General features: G+C 40.7%; 1 protein-coding gene across 1 annotated transcript; it reads right to left on the bottom strand.

The window, feature by feature from the left end:
• Nucleotides 1-16,234: 16,234 nt before the first annotated feature.
• LOC145493735 (uncharacterized) lies at nt 16,235-17,938 on the bottom strand. The gene has a single exon (XM_081473193.1). It carries the CDS (start codon nt 17,936-17,938, stop codon nt 16,235-16,237), a length of 1,704 nt encoding a protein of 567 aa, XP_081329319.1.
• Nucleotides 17,939-21,115: the final 3,177 nt, after the last annotated feature.

The following is a 21,115-nucleotide window of genomic DNA, read 5'->3' as shown; positions in this document are numbered from 1 at the left end:
CAATAGGTCAATTTATCGACATAAAAAACATCATGCCTTGGCTTGATGTTTGTTTTTTTTTTCTGGGTTTGTTTAAATCAAGTTATTAGTGCCAGATATATTCATCTGATATGGATACAAGTTAAAACGTGCGTTTTGACATGTTTATCTAAAGAAAAAAACATTGAAAAATAATTCGAGTAAAATGCTCCTCGTTCTCTGCTCCCCCCTACCCCCCCTCATGGGAGAGAATTACTGGGAGTAGAGTCTCTGTAGTGTCCCACCCTCACCGGTCCAACCGCACGAGGAGCCTCCGGCGCGTCTTCGATGCGACTTACTCTAAATAAGAGGTCAAAAGCGCTTTGCCTCCCTCTTGGGAGGCATTTCTTAGACTCGCACATGGCATAGCCTCGTTTTGGTGCTAAGCTTATTTTCGTCCTATAATGCCATGAAATTGCTGTTCTCATTTCTTAACTTGACAGACGTGTTAAACTCGTGATTTTCTTCACATCTATTAGCTTGACAGTAGCTACAGCTTGAATTACCTTAAAATCTTTTTCTTCAGGCAATTATTTATTTGGGTCAAATAAGAAGAGAAAATAAGAAAAACACATGCAAGAGCTCGCAAAGCACACACACAAAGACTAATTATATTTATACATACAGATTGGTTTACAATGTACATTTTTGATTGGACACTCATGTTATGGTCAAGTGACAAATGTCATTACAAAGTATCCGCCGACCGGGATCACGTGACCATTTGCAGGTTCAAGTCTAGAGCTTATCGAAAACACGTGTCTTTTTAAGTTGACCGCTGATCAAGTGCTGGTTTTCGATTGCACCGCGAGCTCATGTTAGTTTTACTTGTTGCAAAGAGGGCTGGGTTTTTCGGAAGCCGCTTAACGCTAACCCAGGATTAAAGTTAACTGAAGTATAAATTTTTCTTGCAGGAAGTGTTTTTCACTGCTTTTTTTGTGTATGTTGAAATTATTCAAGTTCAAAACAGAAGGCAAAGCAATATACAGAAAACCTTACAACAAGAGTTACACAACTTAAGTCAAATTTCTTGCTTTTCCTGGGTTAGTGTAATCCGGCTATCAACAATCCGGCCCAGGAGCTCCGGTCTTAGGCTTGGCTAAATCTACTTATTAACCAAACATTCTCCCTTATTTTAGGGATCTGGCATCGAACAACATTGAAGAGCTACCCCCGGGATTATTTTCCAATCTATCAATGCTTTGGGAGTTGTAAGCTTGTTTGCAGTTCTTTTTTCTTTAATTTTTATGAACGTAATTATTAGTGATAATTAAGTATTTGTTCGAACTATGACACTGACCCTGTCAACTCCAGCTTGATTTCAACATTACAAACATTGCTTTTTGATTATCGTTATCGGTCGTTTATCGGTAAGTTTTGTTTTTACATTATGTAGAGATCAAGACTGAAAACAGCAGTGCACAGTGTTATGAAGGAAATACATGTATCCAGCTAGATGAGACAAATTTATACGTTTATCCATTAAAGAAAGGAATTGCAAGGCCTTTGGTCTATTCCTTTTATAAACATATTACATCAAGATCATTGCTTTCCACTTATTGGCGAGATAAAAACACAATTTTATTTCACTACAGTAAAATGTCACACTTTTTGTCCGTCTACTATACAGAAAATCCGTGTAAATTAAGACTAAAATAAGATATGATTTAGATAAACGTTTATGCAGCAACGGTCGAGAGAAGATCAAGATAAGAGAGTCAATCCTGCATAGAGACTTCATACCCAAGGTAATCCGTCATTTTATATGTTTTGATTTTCAATAGACGATTCATCGACCTGTTTTGTTTGCGCTCTCAGCCGTGTTTTTGTGCTCGTTTGGCTGTTCATTCCTTTGCCGTTCATTTGGTTTCAGGGAGTCTCATAAGCAAATCACAGTGGGAACAGCAACATAGTTAATATAGGGAACTGATTACGAAGTGTAGCAAACATCAAAGGAGTAAACAAAGATACCAAGATTTATGCTGGAATGTCCACGACCGGGCACAATCTTTTGTTTTGAGCTCATACACTTTGCATGAGTTACGTAACCAAGACGTTTCTATTGGTTAGTTGCTTGGTCAGTAGTAAACAACTGATGTGTTTTGAGCGCGGTCAAGGCTAAAAAACACAACAAAATCATACAACAAAGAACTTTGTCTAGTTTCATAACCGTTCCCCTCTATTAACTATGATAGCAACGAGTAAAATAGCTGTCTACAACAACAATGTTAAATGACCACATTCTGCGTATTCTAGATAACATGAAATACGACGGGTAATTTAAAAAAAAAATTGGCTTTGGATGCTGTCTTACATATTTGCTGCGGAGCGAGCGGAGCGAGCGAGCAGCCACATAATCAGGATTTAAGAAGAATATATAGAAGGGGGTACGAATTCTCGAATTCATCACGTTTTACCAGAATGCATTGCATTTAACCAGAGTGCACTACACAACTTTTTACCAGAGTGCATTGCGCCACGAACAACACAAGCATGCAACACCGTCGTGCCGCTGTCTTTTTTCCGCGTGGATTTCAGTGAGAAAGATTAGTGGTAATGTTTTCCTCTGATTTACCTGTAAAACGCTTTGAAGGAGATCGTGCTTGACTTTCACAACTCTTGTTTTTGTTCTTAATGTAGTATGGCCGATGAATTGTGACATCTTAATTTTAAACTTAGTACGCTGGACAAAACTATTCTGGATCAACGTTTTATCACAAAAAATTAAAACAAAAAAAGCGATGCAAATCATTTTTTTGATTGTCTTAAACCTTATTCAATTCCACACATGGGATCACGCGATGAAGACTGGCGTTATAGTGTATCTAAATTGGCGGAGTGAATCACAAAAGTACAGAAAATTGGGCGAATAGTCATGGTTTACATCAACATCGCAGAGTTAGACTAGTTTTGTTGTGCGAAGAACATCGTTACGTGTTTGTGTATATTTTTTTCATGAATTCGCCGACGAAATGGCAAGAGGAAGGAGCGATGATCCATCTAAACAGCGGTCATGATCCTGTAAAACATCAGCGGTTTACAGAATCGAAGATTCATGTTGTAGTGCTACCACTGAAGGGCCACAAGGCAAACCAAACAAAATTTCAAGCTGTTATGCAAGAAAATGCGAGAAAATGGCAAGCTCCTGGCGGATGATCCCAGAAAGAGGTCCGGAAACTTTCCTATAAGTAAAAATAGCAGTGTCTGAAGTTCTTGACCGATAACGCTTTAACACAGCAGTATTTTGTGTAATTGTGGCTTCTAGGAAGCGCGAGTTAGAGGCAGCCATCTTTAAAACAGGTGGACAACCGACCTAGAGGCAACAACAGTTTAAGGAATTCAAAGAATATCAGATCGTATTTCAGTGGCCAAGTAAGTTGTAGGTCTTTCTGATGCTTTCTTGTCAAAATCTTGACAAATAGATCCACCAGCTCGTAAAGAGTTTCTTCGCAAAACAACACTCCACATGTGACTCTTTTTTTCTCTGAAATCGCGTGATTTAGCATACTTTTGTGACTCAGCTACCAAATTCGGACAAGGTGTAACGAAAGCCTTTCTTGCGTGATTCACATTAAATTAAGTTTCGATGTGTGGTATTTAGTAAAGTTTAAGAAAATCACAAAATTAGTCGTGTCACTGTTTCGTTGTAAAACGTCGATCCAGAACAGTTTTGTCCAGTGTACTAGTGTGGTCTCGCCTCCTTGGTCGAATTCTTAAATGAAGAGAAATCGTCGTTACTAAAGCTTGTAGAATAATCAAAACAAACGAAAACCGTAGAACACGCTAATTTCATATGTGCTGCGATCTATTCCTTTTCATCCCAACGTGAATTCAAGCTAAAGCTTTAGCATTTTCACGCATCGCAACGGACGCGTCCTCGACACAGTCTGTCAACATTCTAGAGACATTTAGTGCGTCCCAGTATAGAATTTATAAGTTAGATTTCTGCTACTACAATTTCCGCATCTCTCGATTTTCGCGCTCTGGTATTTCAGATCACTACACGCTTTTTTGTCTCGATCCCTGATCAGACCTCGCCATCGATGCGTCATCGTGCATGAATTTTATGCATACAAGGACAGATTTTAAGTTACACACCACGAATTGACACTACTTTAAGAAATAAAGGTTAATGTAAGTCTTAAAACGCGCAGATAGATGAATCATTCCGTAAAATATGTCACTATCAACAGAATGTGCCGCAGCATTACTGTCTTTTAGATACCCTAATATATTTTGGATATCTCCGAGAGTGATAGACAAACTGAATCTAAATTATTGCGTAATTCCTAGGTTCAACATGAAGTCGTTTCCAATCGACGTTGTCCTTGATGTTGTTCTCCTTGTTGCTTTAAGTCCATCTTGTTGTTTAGGCGGGAGCGTCTGTCTGCATTTTCGACCATCTGATTGTTTGGTTGCGTTGTTTTCGGCCTTCGTTTGCTTTGCACTCGTTTGGTTGCTCATTTCTTCACCGTTTATTCAGTTTTTTTATTGTTTGGACGGGCAAATCTGTCCTCCGATTAAAGTTTCGAAATTTATTAAACTTGGCGAGGACCGAAGCTTCTTTGGTTCTTTGATATTAAAATATCAAGGAAGGCATCCTTGCACGGGTAACCCGAAAACACTGACCCCCGGTCCGCGGACCCCCGCTACGGACCGGGTCCGTGGACTACCTATGGACCGGTCCACGGACTCCCGCTACGGACCCCCTCTACAGACCAGCCCCCAAAATATAATAGAAATAATAAATAAATATTTCAGCTACAGGTTGTCTACTAGATTACTCATATCGGTGAAATTTCGAACGTTACATTGTGCAAATGGGCAGACCTGGATTCAGCCTCGGGTGCAATTTATATAATTACACATTGCCATTTTCTTTGCTGTGGCCATAAAGTATACGAAAGACGCGTACGGGGAAGCCTCCGCGAAGCCTCGAAATTTGTGTTCTTTCCCCTCTGCCATTTTGTTCAGCCCATCCTCCCGTGGGTTCGTGAATTAGTTCCAGGCCTCACAATTTACTTAGCGGAATAACAGATACAGACAAGAATAAACGGCCTAAAAATATATCTTCCATAGCCAGATTGAGCCACGAATGGAAGGTAACAACTTTCCTTCTTACCATCGGCATCTCCTCAAGCTGAAAACAGCTTTTAGGGAGGGGGTGGGGTGGTAAAAACCCAATTCTGTTACATTTGCACAGTGTAACACTCGAAAAATCACCGACGCGAGTCTGAATCTATTAGACAACCGATAAGAGAAATCTTTATTTATTATTTTTACACTATTTTAGGGTGGTCCGTAGAGGGGGTCCGTAGGGGTAGTCCATGGTTCGGTCCGTAGGGTAGTCCGCGAACCCGGTCTATTGTGGGGGTCCGCGAACCGGGGGTCAGTGTTTTCGGGTTACCCATCCTTGCACTGCATGTTCCATGTTTTCCTTGGCTTTGAAACGAAGCGAAACATAACCAATTCTTCCACGAAAACATCCACGCAACGCGCGAGAAACATCCGCGGAAGAACTGGGTACAGTCGTACATGTACCATGTTTCAAAATAACTTAAGGTACAAGGCATATATGATCGGTTCACTCTCTTAGCTTGATCTTCTCTTGCTACAGTATGATGTCACAATTTGTGCCCCGTGACCCTCCATTAAAGCCACCTCCGTTTAGTTGAACCGAAGTGGCTGTAGGTTTCTGAAATAAATTACTAAATTACGAAACAGTGTTGAGGCCAGTAAAGTGAGTTCGTTTTAATCCATTGGTTGAGCAAACTCATAACTCAAAGGTGGTTCAGAGGACGGGGGTGGGTTAAACGGATGAAACTCTAAACTTTTTTTGATACATGTATATAATTTAAGAGAAAATGTTTTCTCCGCTGTAGTAGATTTGCAAATCTTATAACTGATATAGTCTAAATTGATAGTGAAGTATTAAAAACTGATACTAGAATGTAAATGGGTACTAGTTCTGCAATGTTGCCAAAGATTTTTGTAAAGAAGGCGTAATCTTGCTTTGCATGCCGGTCAAAACCACCGCGGTTGCTATTTAGTCCATCAGCTGAGAGCCGAAAATTTGGGTTTATGGCTCACTTGAGGGGAACAGCCGAAACATGTCTTATCTTAATCTTCGGCTTTCAAGCATCACAAAAATGTATGATAGCAAGGAAAGAACGGTAGCTTTCACATTTAAATCGAATTTTAAATTTTGCTATGCATACCTTTTTTTGCCGCCATCTTGGATGTTTGGGGAGCGCTTAAAAGTGGTTTGTATTCCTTTAATGTGAGCGAATAGTGTTTCGAATGTAAATTTTAAACGTATCCGAATAACAAACAAGATGTCCATTTGTTCTAGTGCTTGAATTATCAGCACATGACGTCATTAATGACTTCAAAACGCCTGATTATTGGTCACAATATGATCATTTTACACTTATAATCATTGCAAAAACATTGTGGGGTACGGTTCTCAAAATTATTTCATGAAAAGAGGGCAAGTAGATAAAATATTTATATAAATTGCAAGTCTGTTGAAACAAAGCCCTTAAAAATATTAGCCTGTTTCCTTCATCCAGCCCCAGTTCACAAACATGCGGTCTCACAAACGAAAGTGCAAACGTATTTCCTCTGCACCATGATCTGATCAATGGTGGATGAATACATTGTATGTGGTTGTTAGGGTTCTAGGTTAGCCCAGGAGAGCTTCGTCACGAGTATTGGGCTATTACTTCATCACAGACCTACATCCATGAGGAGTAGTTGGCTGGTTGGGAGGTGCGGTGGCCTCATGGTTAGTGCGCTCGTCTCCGGATCGAGCGGTCCGGGTTCGAGCCCTGGCCGGGGACATTGTGTTGTGTTCTTGGGCAAGACACTCGCACAGTGCCTCTCTCCACCCAGGTGTATAAATGGGGGTAACCCTGCGATGGACTAGCATCCCATCCAGGGGGTAGAAGAAATACTCCTAGTCGCTTCATGCTACAGAAACCGGGATAAGCTCCGGCCTGATGGGCCACTTGGCTCGTATGCAGACTTTACGGGTATTGGGCTATTACTTCATCACAGACCTACATCCATAAGGAGTAGTTGGCTCCAGCACGCATCGAAGAAGAGATCAAAGCTGTAGGAAAGCTAGTGGATCAGCTCAAGGATGTTATCACCGAGGTATCAAAGCGAAAACAGAAGTAAGTAATGACTTATTGCAGGCCAAGAGCTGAACACGGGACAGTTGCATTCGTTAGTGTTTACCAATACCTTTGGGCATTACGTAATGAACACGGGACAATTGCATTCGTTAGTGTTTACCAATACCTTTAGGCATTACGTAATCCTTTTGTTAGACTTGCCATCGTACATTTTTCATATATTAGTTTTCGTTCATAAAAATAAGTTAAATTCTAATCCTCGGCGTGTGCGGTACAGATCGGAACTTCTTGGGTATTTTCGAATATCGAGGACACTTGGACTGTCAGGCCACCGTTTAAAAGTTTGGTTTGTAAAATCGTGTGGAATAGAATAAATGTTTAATCTGGTAAACAAGAGCGAGGTAAAGAAGGCAGTGAATGACTTTGTAACGACCGTTGCTCATCTAATCCCGCTTCAGTTTACTTAGATCCATCGAAGAAAGCCAAGCTGAAGTCTTTTAAGGATCTGTAGGCTGTGCATAAGGTTCGCGACTAGGATGTAGTACTTCCTTCTCGTATGGATCGTGATGTATTTGCTCTGATGGCACTTGTCGGTCTCTTGCCGATCCTTGTGGACTTCCGCGAAAAACAACAGCGCAAAGCCTCCTGACAGAGGCAAAACTCTCCCAACAGCTAGAATGACGCATCACAGTCACCGAGAAATACCTAGAGAACGCACCAGTATTTTCAGTATACCTGGAATGGTGGTCTTGCAGAAGTTGAATATCCCGGCCCTCTGGAGGTATGTCTCATGTGGTCACTAAGAGAGTGTTTGAGTTGGTAATGAACACCGGCAACAGGAAACAGGAACGTGGACGAAGTGTTGGACATGTATCGCGAGGTATCAATCAAGAATGTCGAAAGATTTTAAAGAGTGTCTACCTCTGACGGTGAACAGTACAAGAACATACTTCCTGCCCATACTGCGAAGTCAATGAACAAGCTTTTCAGTGTCACCACAAACAAGCCTGACATTGCCAATTCCCTCGTGTCACAGTGGAAGAAACAAGAATTCTGAGGCAAGCTCAGTGACCGGATCATGTACGTGACAACCGAAGATCAGTGTTAGAGACTAAGATGCAGCCATATGCGAACTAATTCCTGAGATAGGGTGTAATCATAAAGAGGCTGATATGAGTATGGTTCTCCATGCTTGGTACGTGGGAGGCAGATTCGTCATCCACTCCGACACCGATATCTTTGTCCTACTGCTTGCTCAAAGCCAAAACCTTGGAATGTGCTACATGAAGAATGAAAGAGGTGGAAAGACCAGAATGCTATGAAAGACCAGAATGTTATTTAGTTATTAACAGCTTGGAGAAGTAACTTGACCAAGGAGTTGACAAGCTCTACTTCATGAAAGTCCTAATTAGCGTACACACCATCACAGGCTGATACTCTCTGGTAAGCAGTTCAGCTTCTAATTCTCTCCAATATAGTGAAAGGTACGTCCGAGCTCTGGCGAGAATTGGGAAGGAACGAACAGTATACGTACTGAAGGAGGCACTCATGTGACAGCTATACGAGAAGGGGTACCAGATTATCGATGCGCTGCGCTATGAAGTTCACTGCACCAGAGGCGAGAAAGTTTAGCCAGAGGCAGTCATCTCTATGACGTCGCGTTACAAGAGCAAATTATCAAGCAGCAATCTGGACAGGAGTCGTCACCACAGCGAAGACAGTCGAAATATGACGCTAATAGCAGAGTATTTTTGAGAAATTTTAAGGTGTTTGAAAGGGTGCTTAAACAGAAATATAACTTCTCCATCGGAACTAAAACTAAGGAAAAAAAGAAAACTAAAATCGTAGAAATATCTGCTAAACCAATCAGATATTCAAGCACTGTCGCGGTCCTGATTTACCGTGTTTAAGCTTATGACTTTGAGAAGTTACAGATCCAAATGCAAGTGACAGCATTGACAAAGGGCGTTATACGAGCCTGGCGTTTCTGTACTCGAACCAGCTCTAGACTGAAGTATCTACGTTGAGTTAGGGTATATTGGTTAATGACGTATTGTGCTTACTTAACTAAACGTAGAAAAAGGTTTTTTTCTAGTACTGTGATGTGAAGCACCTTATTGGTAATTTAGTCATTTCAGATGGTTGAAATAGAGGTTGAATACATAAACTAGAAAACAAAACGGTGGCTATTGTGCTGTAATTTATGACGTCATCACAGCTTAAACAACTACAGACAATACTGAAATAATAACCAAGATACTAATTATTACAAATGTAGGACCAAGCAAAATAACGTCTACCTTTAAGAAAAGAAACATATAAGAAAATAACATTTCGAATTCCAAGATGACGACCAAAGGGAGGGTATTGGGGGTAAATTTAAAATTCGATTTACAAAGTGAAAGCTACCGTTCTATCCTCGCTATCATGCATTTTTATGATGCGCAATAGTCAAAGATTAAGAATATACAAGTTTCGTTTGTTCCCCTTAAGTGAGCCATACAACCACCTCAGCAGTGATGGACTAATTGTAATATCAAATGATGTGGGGAGACTCCCGACATATCAAATGTATCGGCGAGAGATGAATGAAATCATCCTCCCATTCCCTTCATCCCCGATAACTGTTCAAGAGGAAGAGGGCTTCGGGGGGGGGGGGGGGAGGGAGGGGCTGGGTGGTTGTTGATAAAATCCTCTTTCGATATATCAAGGCCTTTTCCCGTTGATATGACAGCCGTGAACTTGCTCCACATGAAAATACGTTTTTATCTTTTTATTAATACTATGTATTTTCAACTTGTTCTCCGTCTACCACAGAGACCTGAGAAGAAATAACATTCAGAATTTACCACAGGATATCTTCTCCTCTTTGGAGAACTTGGCATCCCTGTAAGTATATCCATCATCTTTGTGTTTTGTTTAACAATCATTACAACTGCTAGCCTTGCTTTTTGCAAATGTCTAATCGAATTATTGTTATTTATTATTTTATTATTATTTTAGTAGGAAAACAATCATTTCAAAATAGGTATTTAAGAAATAGAAAACAGGTTATACTTTCCGTTATAGCAGGAGCCATAATCGGGGACGGAGACCGTAAGCGCGATCCATATCCGATCACTTCACTTCACTTCACAGTATTAGGGTTGTCCCCTTGATATGGGACAATAACTCTATTTTTAGAACGAATTGCGCCATCGCCTGCGGCACAGCGCGTACATGCTGCGAGGATTTTTGCGGATGTCGCGCGGGGGGAATGGCGTCCGAAATTCCCGAAATTTTTCATGTTTTTGGCCCACAACTGAGCGCGTTTACGTCTGTTGGAATTTTGCTTAAGTATTTTCGTCGTAAGCTGCTGCAGTTTGAGTGAAGTAAGACAGTGTCGAATTTAGGTATGTTCCGCTTTAAGCTTAGATATATATCGCTGACCAAGTTGTGTTCCAACGGATGCTTCTTTTACATGAGCTGTAAATTACTCCACTTTAAATTTCACATATGTTGAAGATTAACAGCTGTCCATTACGCAGCAAAAAACTAGTTGGATATATTTAGATATAGCAGAGCTTCAGGACTTCATAGTTTCCTACTCCTCTTGCCACACGCCTGAGAGAAATTTGCCAGTCTATCGCGACCGAAAAGTAAAACAAAATAATTGCTAGTTTGAGTTTGGCCTCAATTGTAAGCAACGCTGGATGTTTCATCAAGGCCCAATAACTTTACGTCCGTAGATACTGCTCAGTTTTATTCGTGTAAAAATTCAGTAAATTCTCTGTTGTCGATGAATGAGAGCGCCCGCTGATGCTTGTTTTGTAAAGTCAGTAAACATGACAAATTGTACTTCCGCCGCACTTTCGTGAGAAAGCGTACATCGAACTCAAACAATAACTCTGTAGTTTTTGAATATGTTTAAGATTGATAAATGTTTGAGAACATATTAAAAGCTAAGCTGAAAATATGCGAATAAAGCAGAAACAATCAGCAAAGTTACGTTAACGCTTTCTTTAATCAACTTCGAATAACGATTTCGATTTTGTTGATCGAGTTATCAAAATTCCTTGTCTATTTTCATTTTCGCAGTGTAAAACTTCGCTATGTTTATGTTGAAGAAACACACGACGTTAGTAGCCTTTTTTGCGTTCGTGAAATTTGTTGCAGCATCTCAGCACAAAAGATAACGAAAGAAATCTTTGTCAAGATTTGTTGACAATTGAAAACACCGACTCGGACTTGAAAGTGCACGAGCTGCACTATGCAAATGAGCTAATTGTACGCGTCAGACCTTCCTTTCAAAAACTTTTGCAAACTCACCAAACAAGCAGAAACAAAACAGGTTTTGGTTATGATTAACCATTGTCTGAGAAACTCACAAATTAACTCGATACCAGAGTAGAGAGTTTTCTTGCTATATTCTTAAGTTAGAACAAACGCAAAAACACGCGTAAGCTTGGCCCAACTAGCGCGAGCAGATCTTATTATTCATTCCCAGCGGGAGATTGAAGTCTTGTTTTCGACACTGAAAAATCCACCTTTTCCGTTAGCTCAGAGCATAAAACTACATATAAGCGCCCTGGTTCGTATTCCCTGCCTTAACTCAACTCTCACCATTTGATCACGCAACGTGACAACATCCACGCGAGAGCCTCCGACATGTGCGTGGGTCCGCGCGGATATATGACGTCAGGATGGCGCAATTTGTTCTAAAAATAGAAAAATTGTCCCATATCATAGGTGCGCGCGGATCCCAAGACTTACGGTCTCCGTCCCCGATTATGGCTCCTGGTTATAGATAACATCAAAATGTGGTCAGAGCATCGGTGACACACTCCGCAATCGTCTCGTGTGCCACTTTTTTCTTTTGCTGTTAAAACATTTTCATGTCATTGGTATGATCTACTACTGAAAAGACGAGCGGCAACATGGAATATACATGGATTTTTTTCCTTTTTTACAATAACTTTTAACTCTATCACGTGCTAATTGGCCAATTGTTATAAAAGTATCGACACAGATGACGCGATCATGTGGAGTCTATCTTTTTGTTGAGGGTCGACGATCGAGGGTTACATGTTGAAGGTCGAGTGTGGCGGGTCGAGGGCAATATTTTTTTGTTTTCTGGGTTTGTTTTTTTACTCTTCTATTTGCTGTAGGTTCGAATTACACCGCTCACTCGACTCTGGTCTACATGTTCCTCCCCGAATTGGTTAAATGTCAGCTAACATGATCGCACTTCATTTCACAAACGTCTTTGCTACAGCGAGAAAAATAGTTTATGTAGTCTTCTCGATTCAGACATCTTTTTGGGTCCCATGTCGAGAGTTTAATAATATATCACAGACCTGATTAGTATTTATTTATAACCTTCTATAACATTCAAAGTCCGGTTTTTCATGTGACTAGTCCTCACGCTGGATGCATTGGCCGATGTAGTAATGCCATCAACTTTTGAGTGGCTCTCCGCGTAGAAATAAATCCAAACATTTAGTTTTGCAGTTGTAATTTCTTCAACAAATGATAACACACAGGAATAACAGAATGTGGTTCGCGTTAATATTTGCATTGATAGTGACAGTGTTGTGTCAAAGTGCCTCACTCGCTTCGAATTTCACATTTTCAGCCGGCAAATTTTTCACTGTGGAAAACAAATAAAAAGCCTTCCCTAGCTTCCTTTGCGTACCTTTTCTTCTATGTCGCTGTAGTGGTTTAGGTCATTTTACTACCAATGCGATTTCGTGGAGTGTTGGCTTCATTGTTTTCCAGCGTTATTGACAGGCCGCGAGGAGAAATATTGCCATCTGTGAAACAGTACTTGAAATCTGGAGGCAATGGGAGCAATGGAAGCAAATTTACGGCTATTTTCCTCCTTCGGTAAATTCTCTGTCATACGAAACATCTGTGAGATTTTGCCATCTGAATTACTACTCTCCTTCGGTAAACTTGCAGGGCTTTGCGATGGGTCGCGATGAAAAATATCTGTGAGATTTGCGAGCTTAAATAGACTATACATCATGGTTTTCGACGACATCTTGATGGCTAGGCAAAGCGGTCAGAAATTACAGTGGTTGTATAGGAATCCGATGGCAAATAACTTTTTCCAAAATTGAATTTTACACAATTTGTGAATCGGAACGTTAAACTACTAGGTACAGGATTGTATTTCCAGGTTTAAAGGATGTAGCTTGGCTAGAAGACGCTCGGTTTATTTTTCTAATTTTCCATACATTTGTCTGTAAATTTGGCTGGGTGGACGCGGTTCGCGGGAAAAAAAAACAGACAAATGTATGGAAAATTAACTGAGCGTCTTTTAGCTAAGCTACACCCTTCAGATCCTTCAAACTTGGTGAATACAATCTTCCACCTAGTATCAGTAGAGGAATTTAAAACATATTGAACATCATGGGTGACAAATTACTCCTTAATTTTGGCGCGAAATTTTAGCATTAATTTATAATTTCACATGTGAAATTATAAAATTGCCATGGCAACATCTCTTGTATTTCGATCATTGCCAAGATGGCGTTGAGATTTAAGACGGTGACCATTGAAGAAGTTACGGAATTAAAAGAAGCGGCAGAAAACTTAAATACGCGATAGAGCACAATTACCTGGGTGAGGGTTTTTGAGAAGTGGTGTGGCGAAAATAGCCTTGAGCGATACCTGGAGATGATTCTTCCGGAGCAGTTGAATGAAGTACTCGAGCGGTTTTACGCCTTCGTGTGTAAACAAGACGGAATCGATTACGAACGTGGGTCCCTAAAACAGATTATCCAACCACTCAGTCCGGAAAACGGTGGTAAGAAAGCTGAAGGCCTAGGGAGTTCCAAAATCCGAAATAATAACAACAAATGGCCATCGACAAGAATAAAGTGTTGAAGCCTACAACCACGGGAACGAAGACGAGCAGCCGACAACTATCTAGCATCATTGATGGCAAAGAAATCCACTTTAACCAGACAACCAGTCGAGTTCCCCTTCAGCCGCTAATCTTACCTTCATTTTCAAAGATTTTAGAGAAAGTTGTATACAATCGACTTATAGATTATTTAACTAAATTTAACATCTTAAACAAAAACCAGTATGGCTTCAGGCAAAAACACTCTACTGCAATGGCAATTTTAGATTTTGTAGAAAAAATACATTTTGCAATTGACAATGGCGAATACTGTATAGGTATCTTTTTAGATCTCGCAAAAGCCTTTGATACAGTTAACCACACAATCCTATTGAACAAACTTGAACATTATGGAATCAGAGGTATACCACACTTATGGTTTAAGAACTACTTATCTAACAGAAAACAGTATGTACAATTCAAAGGAGTAGACTCAGAAATGTCAGACATAATATGTGGGGTTCCACAGGGGTCAGTACTTGGGCCACTCCTATTCTTGATATACATCGATGACATAAGTGCTTCCTCAAATGTGTTTTTCTTCACATTATTTGCTGATGACACCAACATATTTTACAAAACTAAAAGTCTAAACCAGTTACTTACAAAAGCAAATGGTGAGTTAACTAAACTTTCTCTATGGTTCAAAGCAAATAAATTATCTTTAAATATTTCTAAAACAACTTACATGTTATTTTCAAACAGAAAAAACATGAATGAGACTATAAATTTAACGATAGACGAGAACATCATTGACAGAGTTAGGGAATGTAAGTTTCTTGGCACAGTTATAGATGAAAAACTAACATGGAAACCTCATATTAGCTTGATAACAAGTAAAATATCAAAAAATATTGGAATTATGTTTAAAGTAGGGCAATTTTTAACCAAAGAAACGACCAAAACCTTATATTACACTCTTGTTTACGCTTACATACATGACTGTAATGTCATATGGGCCAACAATTATCCTACTGGACTATCTAGAATAGTAATACTTCAGAAAAGAGCAGTCAGGGCTATAGCTAAAATTCAGTATAGAGAGATTACAGAAAATGTCTTTAAGGAACTAAAAATATTAAAAGTACAAGAGATAAATAAGCTAGAAATTTCATTTTTTTTATGTTCAAGTTTTACAATAATCAACTTCCAAAAAATTTGTCAGACATCTTTTCAGCAAATTATCAAATACATAGTTATGGTACACGACGTGCAGATGACAGTCATCTCCCACGTAAATCAACTACACTTGGCCAATACTCCTTGGCCTTTCAAGGTCCAAAAATATGTAATAGTATAGACATCAAAACACGAAAAATCAAATCTTTCAATATATTTAAGAATAACATAAAAAGATCTATGTTAGACAAAGATAGCAGCAGTGGCAAAATACCCCTTTTATAAAATAAGCTTTTGATACTTATTGCTTCGTTGATTATTTCATAAGATATTTCGAGTTGTTTCAAGTTTGATAATTATTATCACTTAGTTGATAAATGTCAAATTACGGATCTATAATTTCACGCATTTTTTTTTTCCTTTTCTATAGACTCCCTCGTCACTTGTTTTGTATCAACAAAATAGTAATATTAGGCGATTTATAGTATATATTGTAATAGGTGATGGAAGCAATAAAGTTGAAGTTATGGCAGCCCATGTCTGACCCACGTTGCTGTCACGCAATGACGCACAACAGAAAAAGTAATGTGACGACGGAAACCGCAGCAGCCCATGTCTGACCTCAGTTTCCGACATCGCGTATGAACAAAAAAATCCACCAAAACTAAAATAATTGACGACAGAAAAATGTAGCAGCCCTTGTCTGACCTACAAGGTCGTCAACAATGACTACAGTCTTGATCATAGTACTAAATAATGCGTCAGAAATAGTGGCAGCCCATGTCTGACCTACATTTCTAAGACTGAAGAAAAATAGAAAAAGGTGTAAAAGTGTTTCAATGGTGCGTGACCTAATGACATGTTTAACTTAATTAGCTTGGAGGCGTTCAGAGCGGATATATATTTTGAAAGCATCAGATTTCCAGCGGCCAAGAGTGCGGATTTGCGCATCTGAGAAACCCTTATCAGCCGCGAGCGAAGCAGCCCCAATTCGAAAGCTCTGGCCTTTGTATCGACTGGTATCAAGGCCACAAAATTGTAAACGTTAGAGCGAAGCCTTATAAATCTCTCAAATGAGTGACCAACTCTCCGGTAGAAGGTTCGCTGGCACTGGTGTTTGTAATTCGTCTGCCTGTGGCGCTATTACCTTGAACCTCTCGACCTGAAAGCGAGAGATGTAATCGGCTTGGCTGTTCTGCAGGCCGGGAACATGCCGACGACGAAATAAAATATTATAGCGTAGACAACTAAGAACCAAGTCACGTAGTAGAACCATGACTAACTTATGCTTAGAGGTCTGCTTATTTATAATATCTACTAGGGCAGCATTATCTGTGAAAAATAGCACGCAGCGATTGGTCATACTAGACCCCCATATGTGGGCAGCTAAAACAATGGGAAAAAGCTCGATGAAAGTGATGTTGAAACTGTGCCATGCATCCGGAAAGGCACCGCCAAACCAATGCCTACCAAATACCGCACTATAACCTTTAGATGGCGCGACATCTGTATATAATTCAAGTGTAGAGGAAGTTTCCCAGCGGTCCGACGGAAAAAATGCCCTTCCATTAAAATTATCTAGAAATGTTAACCACATACGGATATCATGTTTAGATTCTCTGTTTAAACGGATGTGGTGATAAGGGCCTGTTAGACCGCTGGTAAGGTCAATTAAGCGGCGTAAAAATGCGCGGCCTGGGATGACAACAGAACAACAGAAGTTTAACAGGCCAATTAAAGACTGCAGTTCGCGCACAGTGACGGAGCGTTTCTTGTGAAAGTGATGTAGTAAGGTACGACATTTGGTAAGCTTGTCTAACGGCAACCTGGCTTCCTGCCGCACAGAATCGAGCTCTGTACCAGCAAACTGTAAAGTAGTATTCGGTCCCACTGTTTTGTCCTGGGCAATTGGGACTCCAAGAAAGTTACGCATATCGAGAAACTTATGAAGTTCTTCACCGCATTTAACTCTACTTGGCGCAATAAACAAAAAGTCGTCTAAAATATGTAAAACGGCAGAGACATGTAAGTGTTGCATGGCAAGCCACTCTAAAGAAGAACTGAACTTTTCGAAAATCGCGCAGCTAGACCTTAGTCCCATAACGAGACAACGATCAAAATAGTATTCATTTGCCCTTTTGATACCGAGTAACGGGTACTCCAACGGGTGAACAGGAATTATACGAAATACGGACTTAATATCCGTTTTAGCCAAAAAGCAACCCGCACCCAGTTTCTTTAAAATATGAATGGCATCACTAATAGTAGCATAATGGACTGATGAACATTCGTCAGGAATGGAATCATTTACAGACGAACCTTTTGGGTATGATAAATGGTGAATTAATCTAAATTCATTAGGAGCCTTCTTGGGAACCATGCCAATGGGCGAAGTACGAAAAATGGGAAAAGGTGGAGCCTTGAAAGGTCCCACAACCCCACCAGCTTCGATTTCCTTCATTAATTTTGAGGAAACAATTTCCGGATTCTGGAGGGCACTTTGCAAATTAGGAGATTCAAAAGAAGATAATTCGCCGATGTAAGAAATTCGAAAACCGTTCCGAAAACCGTCAACTAATAAGGTTTTTAAGGCTGGACTATAACCAGCCAATAAATTCTCAAACCGGTCCGCTTTTACGGGGGTGACTGGCTGGCTGTCCAACACTTGGATTAATAAGTTGTGATCCGGATTTTCCGACATTGGGGCGCTGGTGGGTTGAGGAAACCTGGCATTGACTTGCCGGATGTTTTGCATTGCATTTAAAGCAGACATGCTCATATTGGCATCCTCTGCACTGCATACCGGCGTGAAATGTCCAACATGTCCCTTTGGGAAATTTGCTGGTAGAAGGTCGAAAACGGACTGGTGCGTGGGCCTTATCCGCACCTGCGGATGATGGAGTTTTGCCGCAAATATTGGACATCGCCCTAAGCCATAATTCCCAGTGGATTTGATCCCAAGGGTAACGGTGAGGTGCAGATTGTCTTAAGTAGCGGAACTGCTCGTCATGAAAAAGCCAGGCAGCCGATTTATGAGAAAGATCACGCACCACTTCACAATATTTCAACAACTTTGGGGCGTCATCAGCAGCTTTCTCCGAATAAATCGTGACGAAAATGTTAAAGGCAGTTATCCACTGCTGAATAGTTGTCACCTTCTTTGGCGTGTGATAAGGCTCAAGAGTTAGGTGGGGTTGACCCGCGACACCACCAGGGGAGGTCATAGATAAGGCATACCGCTCACGGGGAGGAGCTACTGACAACAACATACCAAAATCTATCTATTCGTGAGCCCAAATTTTTGCTTTCGTTTTTGAGCTAACTCTAGCACCTAGATCTGCGCCAATGCTGGTAAAAAGCTGGCGCGGTTCATCCCCAACACTCAAGGGAGAAAGAGGTGGATCCGCGCCTTGCGTACCTGTGGGTTGAATGAGGTTTGAAATCTCCTCGTTCACCAGATGGTCAACCTGACCAAGTGCTGTGGTAGTGCTGGCGGGGACACTGGCTTGATGCTGCGTGGCCATGGCGTCCTTCACGGCCGCGGAGACAGCAGCGGTAATTGTGCTGGTGAGCGCCTGGAGATTTAACTGGACCATCCCCGGGACTGCAACAGACTGGGTATCTTGTACTATTGCAGCTGGCTCGGCCTCTTACAGATCAGAGGCAGGCGGCAACGAGCGAAGACGCTTAGAACGGCTTCCAGCGCCAGCAGTACGCTTCTTAGGCGGCATGATTAAGCGAGAAGAAATGATCTATATAATAACGGATGTTAGGTGACAGCGTTAACCGCATACAAGGTAAAATGAGCTTAAGACAATTACATGGCCGGGAAGAAATCTATAACTAAATAGACAACCTCAAAGGTGCCGCATTAAAGTAACCGCCAAATAGTTGCGGTATGTGAAAAAGGATTAAAAAAGACTGTTATCAGACCGAGACAACGCCTTTGCTGTAAATTGCGACAAGTGAGATAAATAACAATCATAAAAGCTCATTTCCATGAACAAATAGATATGCATTGACAGTAATACCGAGTGCATTGGACACACTTATGGAAATAGGCGGTCAAAATGGATTGTACACGCATGCGGTAAACTGCAAGCAAAAAACAATAAGCAAAGCCGGTATAGAACAAATACACACCTATCTACTGTGTTTATCATATAAAAAGAATGCACACTTATGTACTGTGCAAAACGTATAAAACAAAGGCACACTAATGTACTGTGCATACCGTATAACACGGGCACAAATGTACTGTGTACACAGGTGGCCAAATGATAAGCCAACGGAAACAGCAATGAAAAGGTATGCGGCAAATGAAAACCGCAAAAATAGCTGAATCACGAGGCAACAAGACACGGCTTGGTGTAAAATGTACACTGTACATATATCAAAAGGAAATGGCTTGAATTAGCGTCAGACAGCATAGTTCGGCCTAATGGTCGACAATTGAACGAATGCGTAATGACTTTAAAACGGCCCCTGCCTATTGAGGTGGACACCATCACGCGCGAGAAATCTCTGGGATGAATTCCGAAAGCCTCTATGTCCCCAGAAAAAGACATGAGGGAGGGCGTCGAGGAACGTTTTAACATGTTTGTTAAACGCGCGAACACGCATGTTGAATACAGGATCGGACCCCAGAAGGGTTTGGCAGACACAAATAAGCTTAACGTTGTACGTGTCGTGCAGAATGGTAACAAGCTCCTCGATAGAAGAACCCACAACTAAAGCATCAAGACGAGAAAGATCATTGGTTCCCAGCTGTAAAATAACTATGTCTGGAGCGAATGAAGCGACCACGGGGAGGTCGTATTGCAACGTCTTAGCCACAGTTCTCCCCCCAACACCACGCCATTTAAATGTGGCAGCATTATTTAACAAGAATTAGTGGTTAAGGTTAGGGTTTGCGGCAACGACGTTCTCTAAACACCTAATGAATGAATGCCCCAGGATAAAAATTAGAGGGAGACCCATTCTAATGCAATACAAAATATCTCTTCAACTTCCCTGAAAAAATGTTATCGCCAAGAGATATACTCGCTGTGATGGTGAAAGCAAGAGGGAATGAGTGAAAATGCGACCAGTCTTTTATACTGGCGGATAGATAACACTCTTTAACATGATTGGCTGTTATGTCACATGACAGACCACCATCGGATCGACAAACATGTGCCTTGAATACAATAGGTCAATTTATCGACATAAAAAACATCATGCCTTGGCTTGATGTTTGTTTGTTTGTTTTTTCTGGGTTTGTTTAAATCAAGTTATTAGTGCCAGATATATTCATCTGATATGGATACAAGTTAAAATGTGCGTTTTGACATGTTTATCTAAAGAAAAAAACATTGAAAAATAATTCGAGTAAAATGTTCCTCGTTCTCTGCTCCCCCCTACCCCCCCTCATGGGAGAGAATTACTGGGAGTAGAGTCTCTGTAGTGTCCCACCCTCAACGGTCCAACCGCACGAGGAGCCTCCGGCGCGTCTTCGATGCGACTTACTTTAAATAAGAGGTCAAAAGCCCTTTGCCTCCCTCTTGGGGGGCATTTCTTTGTCTCGCACATGGCATAGCCTCGTTTTGGTGCTAAGCTTATTTTCGTCCTACATGTATAATGCCATGAAATTGCTGTTCTCATTTCTTAACTTGACAGACGTGTTAAACTCGTGATTTTCTTCACATCTATTAGCTTGACAGTAGCTACAGCTTGAATTACCTTAAAATCTTTTTCTTCAGGCAATTATTTGGGTCAAATAAGAAGAGAAAATAAGAAAAACACATGCAAGAGCTCGGAAAGCACACACACAAAGACTAATTATATTTATACATACAGATTGGTTTACAATGTACATTTTTGATTGGACATTCATGTTATGGTCAAGTGACAAATGTCATTACAAAGTATCCGCCGACCGGGATCACGTGACCATATTGCAGGTTCAAGT

The sequence above is a fragment of the Orbicella franksi genome, chromosome 7, assembly GCF_964199315.1.
Source record: "Orbicella franksi chromosome 7, jaOrbFran1.1, whole genome shotgun sequence".
Lineage (NCBI taxonomy): Eukaryota > Metazoa > Cnidaria > Anthozoa > Scleractinia > Merulinidae > Orbicella > Orbicella franksi.
The sequence above is the reverse complement of the archived record's forward strand: the minus strand, read 5'-3'. Positions and strand labels throughout refer to the sequence as shown.